The sequence below is a fragment of the Patagioenas fasciata genome, chromosome 33, assembly GCF_037038585.1.
Source record: "Patagioenas fasciata isolate bPatFas1 chromosome 33, bPatFas1.hap1, whole genome shotgun sequence".
NCBI lineage: Eukaryota > Metazoa > Chordata > Aves > Columbiformes > Columbidae > Patagioenas > Patagioenas fasciata.
In genome coordinates, this window is record NC_092552.1 from 1,320,445 (window position 1) to 1,336,717 (window position 16,273).

Consider the following 16,273-nt stretch of genomic DNA (forward strand, 5'->3'; position numbering starts at 1 on the left):
CCGTCTGTCTGACCCCCCCGTGTGCTCCCCCCCAGGTCTGGAAGTACCCCAAGGTGTGGGGGGATCCATCACGTGCTGTCCCTTGGTGGGGGTGTCTGTCCCCATGGCTGTCCCTGTGTCTGTCTGTCTGTCCCCAGGGGGGTCTGGCTCTCCCTGTGTCTGTCTGTCTGTCCCTGTGTCCGTCTGTCTGACCCCCCCCGTTCCCCCCCCAGATCTGGGAGGGCCCCAAGGTGTGGGGGGACTCCACCAAATGCTGTCCCTTGTGGGGGGTGTCTGTCCCCAAGGGGGTCTGGCCGTCCCTGTGTCTGTCTGTCTGTCCCCAGGGGGGTCTGTCTGTCCCTGTGTCTGTCTCTCTGTCCCCATGTCCATCTGTCTGACCCCCCCGTGTGCTCCCCCCCAGGTCTGGAAGTACCCCAAGGTGTGGGGGGATCCATCACGTGCTGTCCCTTGGTGGGGGTGTCTGTCCCCATGGCCGTCCCTGTGTCTGTCTCTCTGTCCCTGTGTCTGTCTGTCTGTCCCAGGGGGGTCTGTCTGTCCCTGTGTCTGTCTGTCTGTCCCCATGTCCGTCTGTCTGACCCCCCCGTGTGCTCCCCCCCAGGTCTGGAAGTACCCCAAGGTGTGGGGGGGCTCCACCAAGTGCTGTCCTCTGGGGGGGTGTCTGTCCCCATGGCCGTCCCTGTGTCTGTCTCTCTGTCCCTGTGTCTGTCTGTCTGTCCCAGGGGGGTCTGTCTGTCCCTGTGTCTGTCTGTCTGTCCCTGTGTCTGTCTGTCTGTCCCCATGTCCGTCTGTCTGACGCCCCCGCGCCCCCCCAAGGTCTGGAAGTACCCCAAGGTGTGGGGGGACTCCACCAAGTGCTGTCCCTTGTGGGGGGTGTCTGTCCCCATGGCCGTCCCTGTGTCTGTCTGTCTGTCCCCATGTCCGTCTGTCTGACCCCCCCGCGCCCCCCCCAGGTCTGGAAGTACCCCAAGGTGTGGGAAGGCTTCATCAAGTGCTGCCAGCGCACCAAACCGCAGTCGTTCCCGGTGGTCCTGCAGTTGCCCCCCCCCCAACTCGCCGCCGTCTTCGACAAATGCCCGGAGCTTCGCGAGCCGCTTCTGAACCACGTCCGCGCCCTCACCCCCCACCAGGTGACCCCCCCAAATAAACCCCGCCTTGGGGGGGGGGATATGGCACCCCCAGACCCCCCCCATGACGCTGTGGGTGTCCCGTCCCCCCCCCACAGCAAGCGCACATCCCGCTGTCCACCATGGCCATCCTGGAGGCCACCGCGCGCCACGAGCCCAGCGCCCGCGAGGGCCCCCCCGCGGAGGTACAGGGGGGTTTTGGGGGGGTCACCATGTCCCCAATGTCCCCCCGTGTCCCTTCATGTCCCCGGTGTCCACCCCAGGGGGTTTTGGGGGGTCACCATGTCCACAGTGTCCACCCCAGGGGGTTTTAGGGGGATCACCATGTCCCCAGTGTCCACCCCAGGGGTTTTGGGGGGGTCACCATGTCCCCAGTGTCCACCCCAGGGGTTTTGGGGGGTCACCATGTCCACAATGTCCCCCCATGTCCCCAGTGTCCCCCCATGTCCCCAGTATCCACCACAGGGGCTTTGGGGGGGTCACCATGTCCCCAATGTCCCCCCGTGTCCCTTCATGTCCCCAGTGTCCACCCCAGGGGGTTTTGGGGGGTTCACCATGTCCCCCATGTCCACCCCAGGGTTTTTGGGGGGCTCACCATGTCCCCAGTGTCCCTCCATGTCCCCAGTGTCCCCCCATGTCCCCAGTGTCCACCCCAGGGGTTTTGGGGGGGTTAATGTGTCCCCAGTGTCCCCCCATGTCCCCAGTGTCCACCCCAGGGGCTCTGGGGGGGTCATCATGTCCCCCCATGTCCCCAGTGTCCATCCTGGGGTTTTTGGGGAGGTCACCATGTCCCCAATGTCTCCCTGTGTCTCCAATGTCCCCCCATGTCCCCAGTGTCCGCCCCAGGGGCTTTAGGGGGGCCATCATGTCCCCAATGTCCCCCCATGTCCCCAGTGTCCACCGCAGGGGGTTTTGGGGGGTTTACCATGTCCCCAGTGTCCCTCCATGTCCCCAATGTCCCCCCATGTCCCCAGCGTCCACCCCAGGGGTTTTAGGGGGGTCACTATGTCCCCAGTGTCCCCCAGTGTCCACCACAGGGGCTTTGGGGGCGTCACCATGTCCCCAATGTCCCCCCGTGTCCCCTCATGTCCCCAGTGTCCACCCCAGGGGGTTTTGCGGGGGTCACCATGTCCCCAGTGTCCCCCCATGTCCTCAATGTTCACCGATGTTCCCAATGTCCACAACGGGGTTTTGGGGGGGTCACCGTGTCCCCAGTGTCCCGCCATGTCCCCAATGTCCACCCCAAGGTTTTTGGGGGGTCACCATAGCCACAGTGTCCCCCAGTGTCCACCCCAGGGGCTTTGGGGGGGTCACCATGTCCCCAGTGTCCCTCCATGTCCCCAATGTCCCCCCATGTCCCCGGTGTCCACCACAGGGGTTTTGGGGGGGTCACCATGTCCCCAATGTCCCCCCCGTGTCCCTTCATGTCCCCAGTGTCCACCCCAGGGGCTCTGGGGGGGTCATCATGTCCCCAATGTCCCCCCATGTCCCCCCATGTCCCCAGTGTCCATCCTGGGGTTTTTGGGGAGTTCACCATGTCCCCAATGTCTCTCTGTGTCTCCAATGTCCCCCCATGTCCCCAATGTCCGCCCCAGGGGCTTTGGTTGGGCCATCATGTCCCCAATGTCCCCCCATGTCCCCAGTGTCCACCGCAGGGGGTTTTGGGGGGTTTACCATGTCCCCAGTGTCACTCCATGTCCCCAGTGTCCATCCCAGGGGTTTTAGGGGGGTCACCATGTCCCCAGTGTCCCCCAGTGTCCACCACAGGGGCTTTGGGGGCGTCACCATGTCCCCAATGTCCCCCCCGTGTCCCCTCATGACCCCAGTGTCCACCCCAGGGGGTTTTGGGGAGGTCCCCAGTGTCCCCCCATGTCCTCAATGTTCACCGATGTTCCCAATGTCCACAACGGGGTTTTGGGGGGGTCACCGTGTCCCCAGTGTCCTGCCATGTCCCCAATGTCCACCCCAAGGTTTTTGGGGGGTCACCATAGCCACAGTGTCCTCCAGTGTCCACCCCAGGGGCTTTGGGGGGGTCACCATGTCCCCAGTGTCCCTCCATGTCCCCAATGTCCCCCCATGTCCCCGGTGTCCACCACAGGGGTTTTGGGGGGGTCACCATGTCCCCAATGTCCCCCCATGTCCCCAGTGTCCCCCATGTCCCCAGTGTCCACCACAGGGGCTTTGGGGGGGTCATCATGTCCCCAATGTCCCCCCATGTCCCCAGTGTCCCCCATGTCCCCAGGGTCCCCCAATATTGTCCCAACCCCATGTCCCCCCAATGTCCCTCAGTGTCCCCCGCTGCATCCCCAGTGTCCCCTCACCCTATGTCCCAAATGTCCCCCAGTGTCCCCCAATGTTCCCAAAACCCTCTGCCCCCAATGTCCCCGCATGTCCCCAGTGTCCCCCCAACCCCACATCCCCAATGCCCCCCCTGTGTCCCCAATACCCCCCATGTCCGCCCCCCCATCACCCCCCCTGTTCCCCCAGGAGAAGCCCCCAAAGCGGCCGAGCGAGGAGGAGGCGAAGGGGAAGGGGGGGACACCCCCAGTTCCGGGGGGCGCTCCCAGCGCTGCCCCCCCCACTTCCGAGGCGCCCTCCGACCTCGAGCCCCCCCCCATCTTCATCAGCGTCCCCGAGGATGAGGAGAGCTCGGGGGGGGCCGGGTCCCCCCCAGACGCCACCCTGGACCCCCCCACTGCCCCCCCAAAGGTATGAACATCCCCTTGTGCCCCCTTTTTTTAGGGGTGGGGAGGCATTTCTAACCCACCCCCCCTTTCCATCTCCAGGACACCCCCACCAGCACCGAGCCCCCCGCAGCGGGGCCCCCCCCGGCCGACGCAGCCCCCAGCAGCCCCCCCTCCTCAGAGCCGCCACCCCCCGGCACCCAAAGCCCCGAGGTGCCCCCGGTGGGGGTCCCCGATGCCCCCCCAGGGCCGGCAGACAGTTGAGGGGGGATGGTGGGTGCCCCCCACACCCCAGGGTGCTGCTGGGGGGCGGTGGGTGCCCCCCCAACCTGGGGTGCCGTGCTCAATAAAGGTGTTGGACCAGCTCTGGGGCTGTGGCTGCTTTGGGGGGGGACCCCAGTGCAGCGGGGGGAGTGGGGTGCCCTGCAGGGGGCGGGGCCTCGGGGCTGGGGGTGTGGCCGGGGCCTCAAGGGGGTGGAGTAGGGGCTGGGCCTCAATTGCTGGGGGCGTGGCTTCAGTGGGGCGTGGCCTCGAGGGGGTGATGCTGGGGGGCGGGGCTTTCGATGGGGAGGTGTTGTCGAGGGGGTGTGGCCTCGGGGGGCAATGCCGGAGGGCGTGACCTCAAGGGTGTGGTGTTGTGGGGGCGTGGTCTCAAGTGGGTGTTGCTGAGGGGGCGTGGCGTTTTCCGAGGGGGTGGTGGTGATGGGGCGTGGCTTCAAGGGGGCGTGGCCTCGGAGGTGTGGTGTCGAGTGGGTGGTGCCGAGAGGCGTGGCCTCAGAGTGGTGCCGGGGCGTGGCCTCAAGGAGGCGGTATCGATGGGGCGTGGCCTCAGGGGGTTGTGCTGTAGAGGGGGTGTGGCCTCAAGATTGGTATTCCCGAGGGGGGCGTGGCCACGCGTGACTCAGCGCGTTGCCATGGCAGCAGCGGCGGCCGTTGTGTCGCTTCCGGCGGGCGGTGACGCCCTTCCGGCGGGAAGATGGCGGCGGCGGCCCCGGGACCGGCCGAGGGTCCCGCGTCGCTCCCGGTGCAGCCGCTGGAGCTCAAGAGCCAATTCCGCACCCGCGAAGGCTCCTACCGGCTGCTGGGCCCCGAGCCCCGGCCCCGCGCCGGCCCCGCCGCCGCCCCCGGGCCCTCCCCGCCCGCCGCCGGCCCGGGCTCCGCCGCCGCCGCCGCCCCGGGCCCGGCCGCGCTGCCGCCGGTTCGCTTGTCCATGGTGCGCTTGGCGCTGCCGCCCGCCGAGGAGCCGGGGGGCCCGGCTGAACGCAGCCGCGTCTGCCTTAACCTGGGCCGGGAGCTTTATTTCTACGGAGGGGCCGGTTCCGGGGCCCGCGGGAACCGACGGGTAACGGGGGAACCGGGGGGGCGGGGACAACGGGGACGGTACGGGGCGGGTGGGGGCGGGACCGGGGAGGGGGGTGACGGGGACAGCGGGGCTGGTAACGGTGACAGCGGAGCCCCAGGATCTGTCACTAATGGGGACAGTGGGGACAGTGACACTGGGGACAATGGTGACAGTGACACTGGGGACAGGGACGGTGACCACAGAGTCCCCAGGAACTCATGGGGACAATGGTGACAGTGACACTGGGGACAGTGATGGTGACACTGGGGACAGGGACAGTGACCCCAGAGCCCCCAGGAGCTCATGGGGACAATGGTGACACTGGGGATAGGTCCAGTGACCCAAGAACTCATGGGGATGATGGTGACAGTGACACTGGGGACAGGGACGGTGACCCCAGAGCCCCCAGGAGCTCATGGGGACAATGGTGACACTGGGGATAAAGCCAGTGACCCAAGAACTCATGGGGATGATGGTGACGGTGACACTGGGGACAGGGACAGTGACACTGGGGACAGTGACAGTGACCCCAGAGCTCCCAGGAGCTCATGGGGACAATGGTGACACTGGGGATAGGGCCAGTGACCCAGGAGCTCATGGGAACAATGGTGACAGTGACACTGGGGACAGTGATGGGGACACTGGGGACAGGGACAGTGACCCCAGAGCCCCCAGGAGCTCATGGGGACAATGGTGACACTGGGGATAGGGCCAGTGACCCAAGAACTCATGGGGATGATGGTGATGGTGACACTGGGGACAGTGATGGTGACACTGGAGACAGAGACAGTTACCCCAGAGCTCCCAGGAGCTCATGGGGACGAGGTGACACTGGGGACAGTGACAGTGACCCCAGAGCCCCCAGGAGCTCATGGGGACAATGGTGACACTGGGGATAGGTCCAGTGACCCAGGAGCTCATGGGGACAATGGTGACAGTGACACTGGGGACAGTGACAGTGACCCCAGAGCCCCCAGGAGCTCATGGGGACAATGGTGACACTGGGGACAGTAACAGTGACCCCAGAGCTCCCAGGAGCTCATGGGGACGATGGTGACGGTGACACTGGGGACAGGGACAGTGGTGACACTGGGGACAGGGACAGTGGTGACACTGGGGACAGGGATGGTGACCCCAGAGCCCCCATGATCTCATGGGGACAATGGTGACACTGGAGACAGTGACAGTGACCCCAGAGCTCCCAGGAGCACATGGGGACGATGGTGACGGTGACACTGGGGACAGGGACAGTGTGACACTGGGGACAGGGATGGTGACTCCAGAGCCCCCATGATCTCATGGGGACAATGGTGACACTGGGGACAGGGATAGTGGTGACACTGTGGACAGGGGTGGTGACCCCAGAGCCCTCAGGAGCTCATGGGGACAATGGTGATGGTGACACTGGGGACAGGGATGGTGACCCCAGAGCCCCCATGATCTCATGGGGACAATGGTGACACTGGAGACAGTGACAGTGACCCCAGAGCTCCCAGGAGCTCATGGGGACGATGGTGACGGTGACACTGGGGACAGGGACAGTGTTGACACTGTGGACAGGGATGGTGACCCCAGAGCCCTCAGGAACTCATGGGGACAATGGTGACACTGGGGACAGGGATGGTGACCCCAGAGCTCCCAGGAGCTCATGGGGACGATGGTGACACTGGGGACAGTGACAGTGACCCCAGAGCTCCCAGGAGCTCATGGGGACGATGGTGACACTGAGGACAGTAACAGTGACCCCAGAGCTCCCAGGAGCTCATGGGGACGATGGTGACACTGGGGACAGTGACAGTGACCCCAGAGCCCCCAGGAGCTCATGGGGACAATGGTGACACTGGGGACAGGGACAGTGACCCCAGAGCTCCCAGGAGCTCATGGGGACGATGGTGACACTGGAGACAGTGACAGTGACCCCAGAGCCCCCAGGAGCTCATGGGGACGATGGTGACGGTGACACTGGGGACAGGACCAGTGACCCACGATCTCACGGGGACAACGGTGACCCTGGGGACATTGCCCCCCCAGCTCCCCCGTGTGTGACACCCCCGTGTCCCCGCAGTCCCTGGACCTGCACAAACCCATCGACAAGCGCATCTACAAGGGGACGCAACCCACCTGCCATGACTTCAACCAGTTCTCCGCCGGCGCCGCCACCATCCCGCTGCTCGTCGGCTTCTCCGCCGGCCAGGTGCAGCGCCTCGACCTGGCCAGGAAGGACGCCAGCAAGCTCTTCAACGAGGAGGTTTGCGTCCAAAATTCCCCGTGTATTCATCAGTCGTTTCCATGAGGGATCAACCAGGTTGCTGACGGCACCAAACTGGGAGGAGTGGGTGCTTTGGGTGGCGCCATTTTGGGCCCTGAGGGGATTCAGGCGCCATTTTGGACCCTGAGGTGATTCAGGCGCCATTTTGGGCCCTGAGGTGATTTTTGTTCCGTTTTTGAGCCCTGAGGTGATTTTGGCGCCATTTTGCCCCTGAGGTGATTCTGACACCGCCACTTTGAGCCCTGAGGTGATTCTGGTGTCTCCATTTTGGACCCTGAGGTGATTTTTGTTCCATTTTTGAGTCCTGAGGTGATTCTGGTGTTGCCACTTTGAGCCCTGAGGTGATTTTGGCACCATTTTGCCCCTGAGGTGATTCTGACACCGCCATTTTGAGCCCTGAGGTGATTTTTGTTCCATTTTTGAGCCCTGAGGTGATTCTGGTGTCTCCATTTTGGACCCTGAGGGGCTTCTGGCGCCATTTTGCCCCTGAGGTGATTTTGGCGCCATTTTGCCCCTGAGGTGATTCTGACACCGCCATTTTGAGCCCTGAGGTGATTTTTGTTCCATTTTTGAGCCCGAGGTGATTCTGGTGTCTCCACTTTGAGCCCTGAGGTGATTTTTGTCCCATTTTTGAGCCCTGAGGTGATTTTGGCACCATTTGGAGCCCTGAGGTGATTCTGACACCACCACTTCGAGCCCTGAGGTGATTTTTGTTCCATTTTTGAGCCCTGAGGTGATTCTGGTGTCTCCACTTTGAGCCCTGAGGTGATTTTTGTTCCGTTTTTGAGCCCTGAGGTGATTTTGGCGCCATTTTGCCCCTGAGGTGATTCTGACACAGCCACTTTGAGCCCTGAGGTGATTCTGGTGTCTCCATTTTGGACCCTGAGGGGATTTTTGTTCCATTTTTGAGTCCTGAGGTGGTTCTGGTGTTGCCACTTTGAGCCCTGAGGTGATTTTGGCGCCATTTGGAGCCCTGAGGTGATTTTTGTCCCATTTTTGAGCCCTGAGGTGATTCTGGTGTCTCTGTTTTGACCCTGAGCTGATTTTGGCGCCATTTTGTTCCCTGAGGTGATTCTGGCGCCGCCATTTTGAGGCAGTTTGGGGGTCGCTCTGTTTATCGATAATTCCCACATGAGTCACTTTTTGTACGTTTTCTTCCATTATTTCACGAAATCAAGGCTAAAACCTCCCCAGTTTGGTGCCTCTGGAGCCCCCATTTTGAGCCCTGAGGTGATTCTGGCACCATTTTGAGCCCTGAGGTGATTTTGGGGCCACTTCCCCCTCTCCCCCCCTTTCTCGCCCCTTCCCCCCCTTCCCCCTCATTTCCGCCCTTCCCCCCTCTTCCCCCCACCCCTTCCGCCTTCCTCTCCCCCTTTCCCCCCCTTCCTCTCCCTCTTTCCCCCCCCTCTTCCCCCTCTTCCCCCCTTAACCCCCCTCCCCCCACTTTTCCCCCTTTCCCTCCTCCTCCCCCCACTTTTCTCCCTTTTTCCTTTCTCCCCCTTTTTCCTTCTCCCCCTTTTTCTCCCCCTTTCCCCCCCTTCACTCCTCTTCCCCTTCCCCCCACCCCCATTTCCACCCCCTTAACCCCACACCCCCCACCCCCATTTCCACCCCCTTAACCCCACACCCCCCAAACCCATTTCCACCCCCTTAACCCCACATCCCCCCCACCCCATTTCCACCCCCTTAACCCCACACCCCCCAACCCCATTTCCACCCCTTGAACCCCACACCCCCCAACCCCATTTCCACCCCCTTAACCCCACATCCCCCCCAACCCCATTTCCACCCCCTTAACCCCACACCCCCCAACCCCATTTCCACCCCCTTAACCCCACACCCCCCAACCCCATTTCCACCCCCTTAACCCCACACCCCCCAACCCCATTTCCACCCCCTTAACCCCACACCCCCCAACCCCATTTCCACCCCCTTAACCCCACACCCCCCAACCCCATTTCCACCCCCTTAACCCCACACCCCCCAACCCCATTTCCACCCCCTTAACCCCACATCCCCCCCAACCCCATTCCCACCCCCTTAACCCCACATCCCCCCCAACCCCATTTCCACCCCCTTAACCCCACACCCCCCAACCCCATTTCCACCCCCTTAACCCCACACCCCCCAACCCCATTTCCACCCCTTTAACCCCACACCCCCCCAACCCCATTCCCCCCCCCTTAACCCCACACCCCCCACCCCCATTTCCACCCCCTTAACCCCACATCCCCCAACCCCATTCCCACCCCTTGAACCCCACACCCCCCACCCCCATTTCTACCCCCTTAACCCCACATCCCCCCCACCCCCATTTCCACCCCCTTAACCCCACATCCCCCCCAACCCCATTTCCACCCCCTTAACCCCACATCCCCCCCAACCCCATTTCCACCCCTTGAACCCCACACCCCCCAACCCCATTCCCACCCCCTTAACCCCACATCCCCCCCAACCCCATTCCCACCCCCTTAACCCCACACCCCCCCAACCCCATTTCCACCCCCTTAACCCCACACCCCCCAACCCCATTCCCACCCCCTTAACCCCACATCCCCCCCAACCCCATTTCCACCCCCTTAACCCCACATCCCCCCAACCCCATTTCCACCCCCTTAACCCCACACCCCCCAACCCCATTTCCACCCCCTTAACCCCACACCCCCCAACCCCATTTCCACCCCCTTAACCCCACACCCCCCAACCCCATTTCCACCCCCTTAACCCCACACCCCCCAACCCCATTTCCACCCCCTTAACCCCACATCCCCCCCACCCCCATTCCCCCCCCCTTAACCCCACACCCCCCAACCCCATTTCCACCCCCTTAACCCCACATCCCCCCCACCCCCATTCCCCCCCCCTTAACCCCACACCCCCCAACCCCATTTCCACCCCCTTAACACCACACCCCCCAACCCCATTTCCACCCCCTTAACCCCACACCCCCCAACCCCATTTCCACCCCTTGAACCCCACACCCCCCAACCCCATTTCCACCCCTTGAACCCCACACCCCCCCAACCCCATTTCCACCCCCTTAACCCCACATCCCCCCCAACCCCATTTCCACCCCCTTAACCCCACACCCCCCAACCCCATTCCCACCCCCTTAACCCCACACCCCCCAACCCCATTTCCACCCCCTTAACCCCACACCCCCCCAACCCCATTTCCACCCCCTTAACCCCACACCCCCCAACCCCATTTCCACCCCCTTAACCCCACACCCCCCAACCCCATTTCCACCCCCTTAACCCCACACCCCCCAACCCCATTTCCACCCCCTTAACCCCACACCCCCCAACCCCATTTCCACCCCCTTAACCCCACACCCCCCCCACCCCCATTTCCACCCCCTTTACCCACACCCCCCACCCCCATTTCCACCCCCTTAACCCCACATCCCCCAACCCCATTTCCACCCCTTGAACCCCACACCACCCCAACCCCATTTCCACCCCTTGAACCCCACACCCCCCAACCCCATTTCCACCCCCTTAACCCCACACCCCCCAACCCCATTCCCACCCCTTGAACCCCACACCCCCCAACCCCATTTCCACCCCTTGAACCCCACACCCCCCAACCCCATTTCCACCCCCTTGAACCCCACACCCCCCAACCCCATTTCCACCCCCTTGAACCCCACACCCCCCAACCCCATTTCCACCCCCTTAACCCCACACCCCCCAACCCCATTTCCACCCCCTTAACCCCACACCCCCCAACCCCATTTCCACCCCCTTAACCCCACACCCCCCAACCCCATTTCCACCCCCTTAACCCCACACCCCCCCAACCCCATTTCCACCCCTTGAACCCCACACCCCCCAACCCCATTTCCACCCCTTGAACCCCACACCCCCCAACCCCATTTCCACCCCTTGAACCCCACACCCCCCAACCCCATTTCCACCCCTTGAACCCCACACCCCCCAACCCCATTTCCACCCCTTGAACCCCACACCCCCCAACCCCATTTCCACCCCCTTAACCCCACACTCCCCAAACCCCATTTCCACCCACTTAACCCCACACCCCCCAAACCCCATTTCCACCCCCTTAACCCCACATCTCTCCCCCCCCCCATCCCCCCCCCCTTAACCCCACCCCCCCAACCCCATTTCCACCCCTTGAACCCCACACCCCCCAACCCCATTTCCACCCCCTTAACCCCACATCCCCCCCTCTTTTAGCGCCTGATCGACAAGACCAAGGTGACGTTCGTCAAGTGGCTCCCGGGCACCGAGCGCCTGTTCCTGGCGTCCCACGCCAGCGGCCACCTCTACCTGTACGACGCCGAGCAGCCCTGCGGCGCCGCCCCCCCCCAGTACACCCTCCTGACCCAGGGCGAGGGCTTCAGCGTCTTCTCCTGCAAGAGCAAGACCCCCCGCAACCCCCTCCTCAAATGGGCGGTGGGCGAGGGGCCCCTCAACGAATTCGCCTTCTCCCCGGACGGCCGCTCGCTCGCCTGCGTCAGCCAGGACGGCTGCCTGCGCGTCTTCCACTTCGACTCCATGTTGCTCCAGGGGATGATGAAGAGCTATTTCGGGGGGCTCCTCTGCGTCTGCTGGAGCCCCGACGGCCGCTACGTGGTGACGGGCGGCGAGGACGACTTGGTGACCGTTTGGTCCTTCGCCGAGGGCCGCGTGGTGGCGCGAGGCCACGGCCACAAGTCGTGGGTCAACGCCGTGGCTTTCGACCCCTTCACCGGCGCCGCGCAGAGCCCGCAGCCCCCCGAGCTCGGCGGGGGGGAGGACGACGACGGTGACAACGGCGACGCCGAGCCCAGCGACCCCTTGGCGCGCCGCTCGCCCCCCGTCACCTACCGCTTCGGTTCGGCCGGGCAGGACACGCAGTTTTGCTTGTGGGACTTGACCGAGGACGTTCTGTACCCCCGGCCGCCGCTCTCCCGCGCCCGCACCCTCGCCGGCTCCGCGGACCCCGGCGTCCCCGGGTTACCGCGCTCGTTGTCCCGCTCCAACAGCCTCCCCCAACCGGCGGGGACGAGCGCGACCCGCGTCCCCGACGTCCCCCCGACGCTGAGCGTGGGTCGCTTCGCCACCTTGACCTTGCAGGAGCGCAAGGGACCGTGCGGCGGCGCCGAGAAGGAACACAAACGCTACCACAGTTTGGGGAACATCAGCCGCAGCGGGGACAAACCCCAAAGTGGGGGACGGGGACGCCTGGACACGGCCAAAGTGTTGGGGACGGCGCTTTGTCCCCGCTTGCACGAGGTGCCGCTGCTGGAGCCCTTGGTTTGCAAGAAGATCGCGCACGAGCGCTTGACGGTGCTGCTGTTCCTGGAGGATTGTATCGTCACGGCCTGTCAGGAGGGGCTCATCTGCACCTGGGCACGGCCGGGGACCCCCGTGAGTGTCACAGGGGGGGTTTGGGGGGTCACAGAGGGAGTTTGGGGGGTCAGAAAGGGGTTTGGGGGAGCTGAGGGTCCTGTGTGGTCACCATGTGTCAGGAGGGGCTCATCTGCACCTGGACATGGCTGGAGACCCCCAGGAGTGATGGGGGGGTCACAGAGGGGTTTGGGGGGGTCACAGAGAGGTTTGGGGGGTCACAGAGAGGTTTGGGGGGGTCACAGAGGGGGTTTGAGGGGTCACGGAGGGGGTTTGGGGGTCACAGAGGGGTTTGTGGGGGTCAGAAAGGGGTTTGGGGGGGCTGAGGGTCCTGTGTGGTCACCATGTGTCAGGAGGGGCTCATCTGCACCTGGGCATGGCTGGAGACCCCCAGGGGTATGGGGGGGTCATAGAGGAGGTTTGGGGGTCACAGAGGAGTTTGGGGGGGTCATAGAGGAGGTTTGGGGGTTCACAGGGGGGTTTGGGGGGGTCACAGAGGGGGTTTGGGGGTCACAGAGGGGTCTGGGGTGGCTGAGGGTCCTGTATGGTCATGGTGTGTCAGGAGGGGCTCATCTGCACCTGGGCACGGCCGGGGACCCCCGTGAGTGTCACAGGGGGGGTTTGGGGGGGTTACAGAGCAGTTTAGGGGGTCACAGAGGGGATTTGGGGGATCAGAAAGGGGTTTGGGGGGGCTGAGGGTCCTGTGTGGTCACCATTTGTCAGGAGGGGCTCATCTGCACCTGGACATGGCTGGAGACCCCCAGGAGTGATGGGGGGGTCACAGAGGGGTTTGGGGGGTCACAGAGAGGTTTGAGGGGTCACGGAGGGGGTTTGAGGGGTCACGGAGGGGGTTTGGGGGTCACAGAGGGGTTTGTGGGGGTCAGAAAGGGGTTTGGGTGAGCTGAGGGTCCTGTGTGGTCACCATGTGTCAGGAGGGGCTCATCTGCACCTGGGCATGGCTGGAGACCCCCGGGAGTGATGGGGGGGTCACAGAGGGGGTTTGAGGGGTCACAGAGGGAGTTTGGGGGGGGTCACAGAGAGGTTTGGGGGGGTCACAGAGGGGGTTTGAGGGGTCACGGAGGGTGTTTGGGGGTCACAGAGGGGTTTGTGGGGGTCAGAAAGGGGTTTGGGTGAGCTGAGGGTCCTGTGTGGTCACCGTGTGTCAGGAGGGGCTCATCTGCACCTGGGCATGGCTGGAGACCCCCAGGAGTGATGGGGGGGTCACAGAGGGGGTTTGAGGGGTCACAGAGGGAGTTTGGGGTTCACAGAGGGGTTTGGGGGGGTCACAGAGGGGTTTGGGGGGGCTGAGGGTCCTGTATGGTCATGGTGTGTCAGGAGGGGCTCATCTGCACCTGGGCATGAACAGGAACCCCCAGCAGTGATGGGGGGGCACAGTGGGGATTGGGGGGGCCACAGAGGAGTTTGGGGGGGGGGGTCAGACAGGTTTGGGGAGTCACAGAGGGGGTTGGGGGGGGTCACAGAGGAGTTTGGGGGAGTTCACAGGGGGGTTTGTGGGGTCACAGAGGGTTTTATGGGGGTCAGAGAGGTTTATGGGGTCACAGAGGAGTTGGGGGGGGTCACAGGGGGGTTTGGGGGTCACATGGGGTCACAGAGGGATTTGTGGGGTCACAGGGGCGTTTTGGGGGTTCACAGAGGAGTTTGGGGTTCACAGGGGGGTTTATGGGGGTCACAGAGGGGTTTGGGGTGTCACAGGGGGGTTTATGGGGGTCACAGGGGTTTGGGGGGGTCGCAGGGGTTTATGGGGTCACAGAGGGGTTTGGGGTGTCACAAAGGGGTTTATGGTTGGTCAGGGGGGTTTGTGGGGTCACAGAGGAGTTTGGGGGGGTCACAGGGTGGTTTATGGGGGTCACAGGGGTTTATGGGGTCACAGAGGGGTTTGTGGGGTCACAGAGGGGTTTATGGGGTCACAGATTTGGGGAGTAACAGGGGTTTGGGGGTTACAAAGAGGGTTTATGGGTCACAGAGGGGTTTGGGGGGTCACGGGCAGTTTGGGGGGGTCAGAGGGGTTTATGGGATCACAGAGAAGTTTGGGGAGTTCACAGAGGTTTATAGGGTCACAGAGAGATTTGGGGAGGGGGTCACAGAGAGATTTGGGGGTCACAGAGGGTTTTGTGGGGTCACTAGGGTTTGGGGGGGACACGAGAGGTCCCAGCAGCAGCCTGAAGGGACAAGAAGGTGTCTTGCGGGGGGACTCAAGGAGTCCCATTGTCCTCGATGTGTCCGTGTGTCCCCCCCTGGTGACCGATGTCCCCACACGGGTGGGGTCCTCGATGTGTCCGTGTGTCCCCCCCGGTGACCGATGTCCCCCCCCGCAGGGCCTGTCCTCGCAGAACGGCGGCTCCCCCAGCGGCACCGTGGTGTGACCGTCACCCTCGGTGTCACCGTCACCCGTACGTACCCCACGGGTGCCACCCACGTACTACTGACCCCCTGCCCGCCCCCCCCGGGCGCCCCGATGTCCCCACGGCCACCCGCTGTCCCCTGGCCCCAGCCGGGGGGCGGCGGCACCTGTGCCTTTGTCACTTTATGTCCCTGCGGGGCCACCGGGCGCTGTCCCTTATTTATACTAAAGAGACTCTTTTGGCACTCGGGGGGCCTGGATGTGTCTGGGGACAGGTTGGGGACACCGGGGGACATGTTGGGTGCTGGGGGGGTGAGGGTGGGGACACTGGGGGACAAGGAGGGGCAGGTTGGGGACACCAGGGACACATTGGGTGGTGGGGCGGGACAGGCTGGGGACACCGGGGGACACATTGGGTGCTGGGGGGGTCAGGCTGGGGACACATTGTGGGACAGGTTGGGGACACCAGGGACATGTTGGGTGCTGGGGGGGGGGGTCAGGTTGGGGACACTGGGGGACACATTGTGAGACAGGTTGGGGACACTGGGACACACTGTGGGACAGGTTGGGGACACCAAGGGACACATTGGGTGGTGGAGGGGACAGGTTGGGGACACCAGGGACATGTTGGGTGCTGGGGGGGGGGGTCAGGTTGGGGACACTGGGGGACACATTGTGAGACAGGTTGGGGACACTGGGACACACTGTGGGACAGGTTGGGGACACCAAGGGACACATTGGGTGGTGGAGGGGACAGGCTGGGGACACCAGGGGACACATTGGGTGCTGGGGGGTGGTCAGGCTGGGGACACTGGGGGACACATTGTGGGACAGGTTGGGGACACTGGGGAACATGTTGGGGGACAGGTTGGGGACACTGGGGGACACATTGTGGGACACCATGGGGACACTGGGGGACACGTTGGGTGCTGGGGGGGGGGGTCAGATTGGAGACACTGGGACACACTGGGGGACACATTGGGTGCTGGGGGGGACACATTGGGTGCTGGGGGGGATCATGCTGGGGACACCGGGGGGGGACACGGGGGATGCGCCAGCACTGGGGACACATTGGGTGACACAATGGGGACACAACACCCCCACCCAGGGCCATTTTGGGTGTCGTGTCCCCCCCCCC

General features: G+C 63.8%; 2 protein-coding genes across 3 annotated transcripts in view; both read left to right on the forward strand.

Moving 5' to 3' along the window:
* SYMPK (symplekin scaffold protein) overlaps positions 1-4,173 on the forward strand; it is a 36,670-nt gene extending 32,497 nt beyond the window's left edge. Inside the window, exons 24-27 of one of the 2 annotated variants that reach the window (XM_065859393.2) lie at positions 951-1,127; positions 1,223-1,309; positions 3,612-3,833; positions 3,911-4,173. In XM_065859393.2, coding sequence (XP_065715465.2) covers positions 951-1,127; positions 1,223-1,309; positions 3,612-3,833; positions 3,911-4,072 — 648 coding nt within the window. In that variant the 3' untranslated portion in view covers positions 4,073-4,173. Of the gene's footprint in view, positions 1-35; positions 192-950; positions 1,128-1,222; positions 1,310-3,611; positions 3,834-3,910 lie in introns of those variants that run through there. The other variant, XM_071800791.1, reaches the window with a different exon arrangement.
* Positions 4,174-4,741: 568 nt separating this feature from the next.
* On the forward strand, positions 4,742-15,380 carry DMWD (DM1 locus, WD repeat containing). The gene is made up of 4 exons (XM_065859403.2): positions 4,742-5,150; positions 7,216-7,398; positions 11,619-12,794; positions 15,110-15,380. The coding sequence occupies exons 1-4, from the start codon at positions 4,785-4,787 to the stop codon at positions 15,155-15,157; spliced, it is 1,773 nt and encodes a 590-aa protein (XP_065715475.2). The 5' UTR covers positions 4,742-4,784; the 3' UTR covers positions 15,158-15,380.
* Positions 15,381-16,273: the final 893 nt, after the last annotated feature.

What these genes read in the sequence shown, in the direction of transcription:
- DMWD (XM_065859403.2), top strand. Translation starts at nt 4,785, where the DNA reads ATGGCGGCGGCGGCCCCGGGACCGGCCGAGGGTCCCGCGTCGCTCCCG. An exon ending in GGGCCCGCGGGAACCGACGG is followed by an intron (nt 5,151 to 7,215) that starts GTAACGGGGGAA and finishes GTGTCCCCGCAG; the next exon opens with TCCCTGGACCTGCACAAACC. An exon ending in GGGCACGGCCGGGGACCCCC is followed by an intron (nt 12,795 to 15,109) that starts GTGAGTGTCACA and finishes CCCCCCCCGCAG; the next exon opens with GGCCTGTCCTCGCAGAACGG.